Source organism: Danio rerio, chromosome 5, assembly GCF_052040795.2.
Source record: "Danio rerio strain M-AB ecotype USA chromosome 5, GRCz13ab, whole genome shotgun sequence".
Classification (NCBI taxonomy): Eukaryota; Metazoa; Chordata; class Actinopteri; order Cypriniformes; family Danionidae; genus Danio; species Danio rerio.
The window spans coordinates 9,995,001-10,007,500 of record NC_141025.1 but is presented as its reverse complement, the minus strand read 5'-3'; the positions used below and the strand labels follow the sequence as shown (position 1 = coordinate 10,007,500).

The window sequence follows — 12,500 nt, the reverse complement described above, 5'->3', positions numbered from 1 at the left end:
ATAAAAAATGTTGGGTTATTTATTTGACCAAATGTTTGAGTATTTAGTGCTTTACTGTTTTATATATATATATATATATATATATATATATATATATATATATATATATATATATATATATATATATATATATATACTTTTTAATGGTTTATTTATTAACAGCTCAACCAATTTGGTTATATTCTGTGCTTTCTTGGGTTATTGTTAGCCTTTATTTGGTTATTTATTTATTAACTACACTAGTCGGGTTAGGAATGTTGAGTTTCTGATTTAACTGACACAGAACAGCTTTATTAAATGCTTATGTATGTTGTTTTTGCATTGTAAGGTTTATTTAAGGTCTAACCAGGGGCGGATTTAACCAATAAATATTTTTTCAGGAAATCTTGGGGCCCCAATAAACATCTAGAAGTATAAATTATACCTACTCTGAAAAAATAGGTTAAAAATACCCCAACATATAACCCAACTATAGGTTATTATAGCACTTTCCCAACTATATAGGTTATTTTAACCCAAAGTATTGGGTTATGTAATTTAACTCAATGCATTGCATTATTTAGATCAAATTTTATTTTTTTTTTGTCTCTGCTAGGTCCTAAAGGTGAGAATGACAGCTGAATATCCCAAAAATGTGTATTTCCTCCTAAAAAAAAACTGTAGAGATGAACTCGAGAGGTAGAGAGAGCGATTTATCGGCTATGAAGTGTGCATTTGTATCAATAATTAAGAGTACTAGTGGAAAGAATATAAACACGACACGAAGAGGTAATTTGATAAAAATAATAACAACATTATTATTGCGTTACAGCTTACATAAACTTTACAATGCAAAAACAACGTTAAGTACACATATTAGCTGTTGTGTCAGTTAAATCAGTTGACTTGAAATTCTAAAATTTAACCCAACTGCTTGAGTTATTAAATAACCTAATAAAGGTTAAAAATAACCTTACAAAGCACCAAATTTGTTTAACTTAACCATTGGGTTAAAAAAAATAACTCAACGTTTTTTAGAGTGTACTATATAAATGCTACAATATAGTTTTTAAGCAAAAGGAAATGTTTTTTGTAAAAAGCCAACATACCTTCAACAATACTGTACGCGACACCGGGTTGATCTTGGGTCTTAAATGCAAGAATGATGGCCAAATATCTCAAATATGCAAGTGGTACTCACTGCAGAGCCACTTGGGCAGAGCTGAGCTCCAGCTCCTCCTCCCTTGCACTTCTTCTACAAGTGGTGTCACTGGGGGTTATGGGTGGTGGGGCAGGTGTACGCATTAAAACAGCTAATAGGAGGAGGAGTTGGAGCTCAAGCTACCCCTCATTGGTGCTCAAGTGGCTCTGCAGCGAGCAGTGTCTCCAAATACGTGTATCAATCCCCCCGAAAAGATGTAGAGATGAACACAGGAGGTAGATAAACTGTTTTTATCTGTTTAATATAGATCGGTTAACGAAGCGTTTGAGAGTGCTGGTGAAATGGATATAAAAATCACTAGAGAAAGTTAGACATGATAAAAAATAACAAAAATATTATTGCATTTGAGCCTAAATAAACGTTAAAACGTAAAACAATTACGCACTCTTATCAACATACTGCTCTTCTGTGTCAGTGGAATCAATTAACTTTTGAAATTCAAATATTTTACCCAACTGGTTGAGTTATTAAATAAATAACCTAATAAAGGTTAAAATAACCCAACAAAGCACCAAATATTTTCAACTCAACCATTGGGTTAAATAACTCGACGTTTTTTAGAGTGAAACTATATATAACATAGTCTTCTACCATATTTTGTATGGTGAGTTAAACAAATACAATTTTTACATAAATATTATTTAATAAACAATCAAATATAATATTATTATAATGTAATGTTATGTAGTATTATTATTACAAAATCAAATATATATCATTAAGCAGTCCAGCAGTCAAATTTAACTTTTTTTTTATTTTAGTTGTAAATTCATTTTAAGAAAACTAATCATTTAAAATGTAGAGCTTTGCATCAATTTAAAATGTCAATCAGAATATTGAGTGATTAAAGAAAAACAGCAATATAAATAAATATTAAAAGTAGAAAAAGTAGGGTGCATTTCTTGGGCCCTTTGGCTGGAATTGCTTAGGGCCCCAAGATCACAAAATACGCCCCTGGTTCTAACGCAATAAAATTGTTGTTGTTGTTTTTTTTAATTTTCTCTGCGTGTCGTGTTTTTTTATATCAGTTTCACCACCACTCTTAATACAAACGCGCGATTCATAGTCAATCTATATATGGATAAAAACACTTTCTCAACTTGTGTTAATTTCTACAGTTTTTTTATGGGGAAATGATAGACATATTTGAGATATTCGGCTGTCTTTCTCACCTTTAGGACCCAGCGGAGTCATCAACCCAATAATAATAATTTACTATATACTGTAGCGTTTAAGACACTTTTTGGCCAAATAACCCAACAAATTAGTTATTTTTGTAATCCAAATTGTTGGGTTGTCCTTAACAGCTCAATGAATTGGATTAAAATAATCAGCAGGTTGGTGCCAAAAATGACCCATCATTGGGTTACCTGTTGGGTTATTAACCCAACTGTTTTGAGTAAATAAGATAGTTCACCCAAAAATGATTACTTTCATTTACATTCACATCCTCCCATTATTCCAAACCTGTAGGAGTTTCTTGCTTTTGTTCAACAAAAGAGAAGATATTTTGAAGAATGTTGAAAACCCATAACCAATGACTTCCAAAGTAGGAAAACCAAATACTATGGAAGTCAATGGTTACACGTTTCCAACATTCTTCAAAATATCTTCTTTGTGTTCAACAAACTCAAAGGTTTGGAGGGTAATTAAATGGTGATTAAGTAAACTATTCCTTTAAATGTAAATATTATTGTACATAACAGTACTTATTAGATGTGTCTGATGATCTGCTGTGTCTCTGTTGCAGCTGAACGTGTTTTGGCTGCAGTGGTTTCTGAAGACGTGGCTCTGCCGTACTGCAGACTGGGCTTCCAGCTCTGCGAAGACAGATCAGGTTGTGTGCTAAACACTCATTTATGTGATGGTGAGAACGACTGCGATGACGGGTCCGATGAAGATAATTGTCCCACAGTCTGCAGCGTAGGTAAGATCTGATACGTTTAAAGTCAAGTGCTATTTTGGGCTTTCTGCCTGAATTTTGCCTACCCAAATTCAAAAGCTTCCCAAATCCACATGCATAGGTGTAAACGCAAAAGTTTTGTATCATTTTATAGAAAACCATTAGGATTTTCATAAAACACAATTGAAAGTTATTAAACTAAATGCATGTTGTCTGTGTTATAATAAACACCTCCAAGTTTTCTTTTTATTTTTTTACTCAAATTTGAAATTGTACCTTTTTAGGTCCTGTGTGGTCTAGGTTGCTGTAATCATTTTTGTTAGTTCCTGCACATGTCCGTAATCATACACTGTAAAAAAATATATATCTGTTAGTTTGACCTAAAGTAAGTTACCTGGTTGCCTTAATTGAGTTTAATGTAATTCTTAATTTGAGTTATAATAACTGAAGTGATTTTGTCAATTCAACACATTTTTCTTTTGTGTTGCATCAACTTCAAGCAGTTTAAGCTGACTTATAAATTTAAGTACACTCAACTTAGTGTAAAACTGTTGAGTGAACGAATTTAAGTCAACTTAATCCATTTGATTGCTTGAAATTGATACAATATAATTTGAAGTTATATGAACAAGACTTGTCAGCTCACAAATAGTTAGTTTTTAACAAACTGAAAGTTACGTGGTTGCCTTAAAAGTATGAGTTAAATGAACTAAATATTGCTTTTTGTAACGACTAGGAAGTTTACACAGCTGACCTTAAAATTGAGTTAAATGAACTTAAAGATTGTTGTAACAATTAACATGAAGTTGACAAGTTAACGTGACACAAAAACGTTGATTTTTTTTTTTTTTTTATTGATTTTTTTTTTTTTTTTTAAAGGACTTACCATCAAAATTGCTCGTCTTTGCTCGCCTCTGAAAGGGAGAAAATGATGCCTTTTCGTTCAAATGCCTTCTGTGTTGTTGACTACGGAGCGTTGGGCAAATCCGCAGCATAAAGACTCTAGTCAAGTGAACTATCTATTAGTGGAATCAACTACTTTTTTTTTTTTTTTTTTGTTAAATCAGTGCGTTACCACCATGCTATTATTTTAATCAACCTAAACTAAAAATCTTTTGTTATCTCAAGTACATTAGTGAATCTAAGTTGACTTGACAAAAGGAAATTAGTTGTGATAACACATCATGGAAATTATTTTTTACAGCATAGAAAAAAGAAAAATGTGTCTCAATCTATGCAAGAGTTATTCTATTCCAACTGATGAGAGAACAGAACAACTTATGGGGGTATTGTGCCAGTGCAGACCTTTAAAATTTAAATAATGCAGAAGTAAATTGTCACCGACCCGGTTCCAGGTACTCAGTGTTAACTACATTTTAGAAAGCAAATATTACAGTTTTCAGTGCTACTTGTGCAATAGTGCATTTAGGCCAAGTAAAAAACAAAAATGCAGACCACAGTTATTTAATTTCACATTTTTTCATCTGTCCTCAGGTCACTTTCAGTGTGCACATGGTAAGATGTGCATCTGGCTTCGTCAGGTGTGTGACGGTGTGCCTCAGTGTCAGGATCGCTCAGATGAACTCAACTGCTTCAAACCAGACGATGGCTGTGCTCATCGCTGTGATGGAAACACTCGCTGCGTCCCAGAATCCTTTGTGTGTGATGGAGATGTAGACTGCGTGGATGGCAGTGATGAGGCCAACTGTGGTACGGGTTTTGTTCATTTTTTGTTTTTTTTAATAAGCATTAAAAGTGTCCACCTAATAATGTCTAGCCAGCGTCTAAGGACAAGATCATTTTGTTTTATGTTTTAATGTTTTATTTTCGCTTGTTTTTTCAGAAGAAAACCCTAATGATGATGATGACGAAGACCTCCTTGATGAAAAGGAAGAAATGACAGGAGAGCATGAAGTATCACAAAATGTTCCTGCAACTAAAGGCCCTCTGCGCTGCTCTATTGCCTCGAAGTTATGCAGAGATGGGACTGACTGTGTGATGTTAAATCATGTGTGCGATGGTGAGCTTGACTGTAAAGACGGCTCTGATGAAGAAGACTGCCCTGTGCAGTGTGAATCTGGTGAGACACACTCACAACACCAATAGGGGTCAAGCAATTTTCAGGCACCAGTTTTCTTTGGTTAATATTTTCAATTTATTTGCCAGTAAAATTACTGTTTTGTAGTAAATCACTATTGTTGATTACTGTATTATAATGAAGATAATGAATGAGGCCTGAAGAGTCCAGATAAACCATATATTAACAATTGATCAATTAGTCATTTAGAATAAATTAAAGCAGTTCAGGAAAGTGAGTGAAAGTAGTTCACTTAAAGTTATATAGATGTTTTTCCTGGATATGTAGTTATAGCATTTTCTGGACATTGTAAAACATTTGTTGTTGGTGCAGTTAATAAATAAATAAATAATATATATATATATATATATATATATATATATATATATATATATATATATATATATATATATATATATATATATATATATATATATATTATACAACAAATTTAAATGTATATTTAAGACTAAATATGGCATCACACACAGGGGTGGATTTAGTGAATTGAGGACCCTAAGCAATTGCAGCCATAGGGCTCAAAAGTCCTACTATGCACGATATGCATGTCTCTTTCTTATATCACTGGATCTTTGAAAAATAACAAAAAATCAAAAATAACATGTTCTTTTTAAAACTAGGTATTATTTATTATTAATATTACCTGTAATCTGTCCTCAGGTCAGTTTCAGTGTGCACATGGTAAGAAGTGCATCGACCGTCGGCAATTGTGTGACGGTGTGCCTCAGTGTCAGGATCGCTCGGATGAACTCAACTGCTTCAAACCAGATGATGACTGCGCTCATCGATGTGACGAAAACACCCGCTGCGTCCCAGAATCCTTTGTGTGTGACGGAGACCCAGACTGTGTGGATGGCAGCGATGAGGCCAACTGTGGTACGGGGTTTTTCAGCAACTCTGGATGGCTACAAATTAAAACACAAGATGTTTAGTTTTAACTCCTGTCTATTACACTTATTTAACTGTTCCTTCATTAAATTTATTGAAGCAAAGCTGAAATTAGATTCTATAAATCTTACACTGGTTGGTTATAAATCCATCTAGTTGGATGGTGCTTAGTCAAAAGGGCAGAAAGATAAGATGGAGCCAAGCTATTTAATGATTTGTATACAAGTAAAAAAATCAAATCTACTCTATCGCAATGACTGGAGTAATATGATCATTTGCGTGCACCTGTTAAACTAATTGTTAGAGAACTGCAGTCCACTCTTAAAGAGATGAAGGTATGGATTAGGGCTGCATGATATTGGGAAAAAATCTGACATTGCAATGTTTTTTTACGGCAATTTATATATTTGCACTATAAATATAATTTTGCTAGACTTAAATATCTTTAGTCAGGAAGATTTAATGAATTTACATTGACTGGAGTGATCGGATCTTTTTATATGCAGAAAGCGACATAATGTAATAAATTACAGGCATATATAAATAGAGACAGCAAAAATAAAAGTAAAATAAACTGTTATGGTTTTCTGGAGTGTCTGAAACTAAAATCCAACAATAAAACATTAACATGGGTCATCATAATATTTAATATCGTTATATTAAATCTAATGCTGCAATATGACTATTGTGGATACATGTTGCACTATCGATGCTCACACAATATATTGTTCAGCCCTAGCATGAATTGCTTTTCATAATTTACCTAAGATTTAAAAGTGTTTTAGACAAACACAAGAATTCACAACATAATTTATCATAATTTTTTAGATTAGGAGTAATAGAAGAACCAAAAGGTCTAAATTATTATTTCGGTTTTACTCTCATTGAAACAAAAAAAAATTGTGCAAGTCATGCCTTAACATCAGCCTGACAGGCCAAGAGGTTATCCAAATTATTTACATTTTATTCCTTGTCATACTTCCTAATAACAGAAACAAGGGGCAGATTGTAAAGAGGATTCGAGCAAGGATGGAGCCCTGAGGCACCCCACTTGATATAAAAAAAAACATTGCTACAGGAAAACTGTTAAATTTACAGTGTTTATTTTTCAAGCACAACTTGTTCTTTAGCGGAACAATTAATCTGTGCAAGCTAATTCACTGAAAGTTATGGTAGTCTTCAAAGTCTGAGCATTTGCTTCTGCATTTGTAGTAGTGCTCCACTGTTTACAGTGTCAGTCTAATGCTTCAGCCATAATTTTCCAAACCACCTTCTTACCGCAAGTTTGCTATGAGGGTATGATATGTTAAAAGAAAGCCCCTACTCAATGGGCTCAGTTGTAATGATCTAGGCGCAAAGCCATTAAGGATGTGTCCAAATCCACTTTCGCTAATTTAAAGATGGAAAAATACGCTATGCGCCGCGGCACATGGTCTAACAGGGTTGTGCTTGTTCTCTTAATGAGTTAATGGTGTGTTTTGAGCATAACGTGCATTAAACCAGAGCCTCGTCTCTTATTCCCTTTAAGAGTCCGTTGCGTCACTCCATGGCGCATTTGCTATTTATATGGCGGACTTTGTAAGTGGAACAACTGAGTGCTTCACTAGTGAGAAAACAGTCTAAACAGACCATCTGCATCGCGAGGATAAAGAACGAGCCTCCTCCATTCAGCCTCTTTACTTTTACTCTTTACTTTTGTGGATAAGGAACTCACAAACCTAAAGTTATTTTTATTAAAACAAATATAAAATAAATACTGTTACTAATAATAATAATAATAATAATAATAGCAACATTATACAAATGCAGATTGACATGAATAAAGTGAAAAAAGGCCCCCAACATGAAGGCATGGAGGCAGTGGTTTTTATATTTATGTAGAAAATTAAAAATTTTTGTAATATTTTAATACTTTATTTTTCATTTGTTAAAATCTTTGTGTATTGCTGTACATCCTGTATGTATTAAGCAATGTGTAAGCATTTAAGGTGCACTACTAACGCGCTTGACCAGCGACTGAAAGCTGGTCAATTGCGTGGTACATTTTAGTTCTCAAAATAGCAACATGCCAAAAATGCACCTTAACACATCTCCTTTATAGACTGGCACAACCATGAGCCCAAAAAGCGGCGCAAATTAATTTACTATTTAAACAACATGCCGCCAAATGGGAAAATTAGGGTTGCACTAGTATGAAAATGGCAACAAATTGTGTTGGGTGAATAATAGGGCCCATCTTTCAATCTAAGTTGAAAGTACAACATACTGAAGTCTCAGTAACTTCCAGTTTAAGTGATTTCTTTTTAGAATTTGTGAATGTGTATGAAAGTTGAATTTGTATGAATGAGTTTAACAGTAGTGTTCATGTAAAATATTCAGATGTTTTTTAAATAATAAAATCTATTGTCATACCTTGACTCTGACTGCATCTGTGCTGTAGGTGAGGAGAGCTGCAGCAGTGCGGAGTGGCAGTGCAGCAGCGGTCAGTGTGTGTCGCTCAGCATGCGTTGTGATGGTCATTCAGACTGCAGAGATCATTCAGATGAGGAAGACTGTGCCGAGCCTCCGCCGTGCAGTACCAATCGCCGCTGTCCCAAGAGCCACGAGTGTCTGCTGGACGAGTGGATGTGTGACGGAGAGACGGACTGCAAAGATGGCACTGATGAGAAGGTGCTGCGTATAAAATTAAATACTATGCTTGAATACTGTAAATAAAATAAAAATGTGCAATATTATACAGATGTATACATTTTACCATGTTCATCCATAATTTTGTTAAACTAGGCTAGCTTTATTATACTGTAGGGTTTATAAAAAAAATTAATGTATTCATGTGTTTTTGTGTGTTTGGAAGTGCATACTAAATGCCTCGCATAAGTATTTTAAAAGCATTTACAGATGATTAAAAATGTTTTCCATTATTTTGACAGAAAAACAGCTAATCAATCAACACAAATCTAGGAGTTAAATTTTTAGTTTGCAGCTATTATTATCTGGTCTTTGCAGTTTTGCACTCTCTGTCTGGGCATGAGCACATGAGAGAGAATCTGTGCTCTGCTCATTTACATGAGAAAGCCACAGTTTTAAAGCTTATTGTTCAATGATTCTGAGCTATTTAGCTATTTCAAATATCAAAATACACTTCTTTTTTGAGTTTTTGAAAATGGGGTAGAAACTGGCTTGCCTTTGGGTATCCAGAATATTGCCTATAAGCCATATTACAACATTTACTAGAGATGCACTTTCCTCATCCTCAGTGAAAATGCCTTAACCCAGCCTGGTCCAATTTATGAGCAGCCCTCTCGATGGCCACTCTGGACCTGTTTTGGATGACAGGGGTGTGAAATATGATAATTTTTATTCTAGAAGCTATTACTAAATGGTTAACCCAAAAAGGAAAATTACCTCATTTAGTCCTTCATGTGGTTTTAAACCTTTGTGTTTGTTTGCTTTTTGACAAAAGACAATATTTAGAAAAATGCTGGTTGCTGGTACCCATTGACTTCCATATTAGGGGAAAAAATAATATGAAAGTAGCCTACCAGCATTCTTCAAAATATCTACTTTTAAGATAAACGGAAAAGAGAAACTCAAATAGGTTTTAAACAAGTGAAGGGTGAATAAATGACTAAATTTTTGGATGAACTTTCTTTGTAAATGACCAACAGTGCATTTGGTTAAAAAAAAAAAATTGCTCATGATTGTGATTGGATTGAGTATATGATTATAATTTGACTTCATGTATGTGACAGAACTGTAAGGAGTCTCCAGTGCAGTGCGGCGAGTACCAGTTTTCCTGCTCCTCCAAAACTCAGTGTATCCCTCAATCCTGGCGCTGTGATGGGTCTGAAGACTGCAGGGATGGCAGTGACGAATCTGCTTGTGAGTTTATAGTTTGTCAAAACATTAGAGATGTCATCACTCTTTAAGGTGCTGTAAGATTTTGACTCTACTAAAGTATAAAAATACCATAATATGTTTGCAGATATTTAAGAAGCATGCTAAGTAACATTCTTTATCTGAAAACCAATGCTCAAGTCAGATTCTGCTTTGAAAATGTGCATTGCGTGCTGGAACATCTGTCTTTTTCGGTCATTTAACCCAATGCCAGCTTAGCCAATTATATTTCAGCACCCCGGGTTGCCTTGGTGGAAAACTAAATATTTGATTCATTCATTCATGATGGCTCATACACGTCTGCAAACAAAAAAGCAAACTCCGGTGGACAGTAGCAGACTCCGAAATGGCAGATTTAGTTCCACATGAGGTGGTTATTAATTAGCAAAAATTAATATTAAAAACTTAAACATTAGGTAAACGGGTTACATTGTAAATTGGAAATTTGCAGTAATTAGCTGTGATGGCTGTTTGCACCAGACAAAACAAAATACAGCAATTCAGAAGCACAGAATAATATTTCTGTGCTGCGCTCCAGCAAAATGGCAAGATTTACAATCTAATTAATACATATTAAACCTCTTTAACATTATTAAATGTAGATTCTGAATCATTGATGAGTGTTGGCTTGCACTCAGTCACAGTTTTAAAGTTTAATTTCAAAGGGTTTATTTTAGTTTCAAGATCTGAGGTGAACCATCACACATACGAGGAATTTGTTTTCGTGAGAGCTTCTACGGTGCAACAGAATTACAGAGAAAAGACAAAAAACACAAAATATATATATTTTAAAATAGCAGTAAATGATGAATTGGCATTTAACACCGAATAAAGCACATGAGGTGTACCTGAGGTTATCATTGTAAGTTTTCTGTTGTTCAGCTGCAAGAAATGGCTGTTTCTAAAATATAAATTCCAGGTGTTGGTTAGGACAAAACTCCTTTTAATATGGAAAATATTCATTCTATTGCGTACCATTGCTTTCAGTCAGATAATGGTTTAAATCAGCCTTAAGGCTCAATAGCCAGGCATGCTCCTGTTGGTGTTGTCAAGCTGGCAACCTGCGCTTGTGTGGACTCTCCAGGAGAGGAGCTGAGTGAAAATGTGTTTTGATCCAGGAGTGCAGTACCTAGTTCAAACACTGGGTGTCAAACTTGCATACTGCACCTTTAAAGGGATAGTTAAGATAAATGTTAATAGTCATAATTTACTCCTTCAATTGTTGTAAACTTGAGTTTCTTCAGTTTTAAACTGAAAATATCATTAAGTATGCAGGAAATTGGTTGCGGTTTTCTTCCATAGTATTTTTGTCCTGTTGTCAATGGTTAAAAGTTATCAATATTCTATAAAATATTACATTTTATGATTAACACTGCAGATGAATTGGGTGAAAAACAAATAACTCACCCAGTCTGTCGATTTACATTAGGACTTGCAAACTCTCTTTTGTGCTTGATTGTTCAGCTAAGTATTATTTCAGCTACAAGTATTTCATGGCAAATCAATTTTGATTAAAAACATTACAATAATAACTTGCATCAATAAGAGAAACATTTCAAATTTTACATTAAAAACGTTAAATATGAAGACTTTTTCACTTTAATACAAGTTTACATGAATCAAAATCCATGCAGGGGTTTTAAAAAGTCTTTGAATTTTTTACTTTCTAACTGATTGCTTATTGTAAGGAAGGCTTGACAATGGTTAAAGCTTGGTGGGGGTGTTTTTTGTTTTATATATATTTTTTAATAAATTTATATATGTAAATTAGTCATTATCTTGTTAAATATTGACTCGTTTGCTTTTCTAACACACAGCAATAACTTGATGTGCAGTAATAATACTGCTCTGGTCTGTGTTTGATCAGGTGCGAGTGTGTCCTGTCCTCCTCACCTCTTCCAGTGTGGGAGTTCGGAGTGTGTGGAGTTTTCTCAACTCTGTAATGGAGTCACCAACTGTCTGGACGGGTCAGATGAGGGCGGCTCCTGTCAGACTGAGAAATGCTCTGAACAGTTAAAGTGTGCCCAAGACTGCCACAGCACACCTGCAGGAGCGGTACAGCCAACTCTGTCTGCTTTATTATGATATTACGTTATGGGATGTGAATCTTTTGTATGTTAATGGGTTAGTTTTTGTAGTGAAAATTTGGTTTCACTTTATTTTGATGGTCCCTTTTACGCATTTTGTTGAATTTAGGTTGCCTTGCATCTACTAATTCTCAAAAGTAGACTGTTAGGGTTGGGGTTAGTGTTAGTTGACATGTAAATGCAAAGTATCTTATAGTCAGTTAAATGTGTTGGAGCAGTATCAGCAAATATTAAGCAGACAGTCTACTAATACTCAAAGTAATTGGCATGTAGTTACAATGCAACGTATAGTCAACAAAATGTGGGTTCATCAAAATAAAATGTTACCGAAAATTGTTATTAATTACTCACCCTCATGTCTTCCAATTCCCTGAAGCCTTCCTTTCATCTTGGTGGCACAAATTAAGATGCTTTAGATGAAATTGT

At 34.4% G+C, this 12,500-nt stretch overlaps 1 protein-coding gene across 5 annotated transcripts in view; it reads left to right on the top strand.

Moving 5' to 3' along the window:
- lrp13a (low-density lipoprotein receptor related-protein 13 a) overlaps window positions 1-12,500 on the top strand; it is a 43,501-nt gene that overhangs the window by 4,531 nt on the left and 26,470 nt on the right. For all 5 annotated transcript variants that reach the window (XR_015490382.1, XR_015490383.1, NM_001446543.1 and 2 more), the window contains 7 exon segments: window positions 2,952-3,128; window positions 4,599-4,814; window positions 4,948-5,184; window positions 5,863-6,078; window positions 8,531-8,760; window positions 9,843-9,972; window positions 11,855-12,042. Coding sequence is in view for 3 of the 5 variants with exons in the window: in NM_001446541.1 (NP_001433470.1) it covers window positions 2,952-3,128; window positions 4,599-4,814; window positions 4,948-5,184; window positions 5,863-6,078; window positions 8,531-8,760; window positions 9,843-9,972; window positions 11,855-12,042 (1,394 nt within the window). In the remaining 2 variants the exon portion in view is untranslated.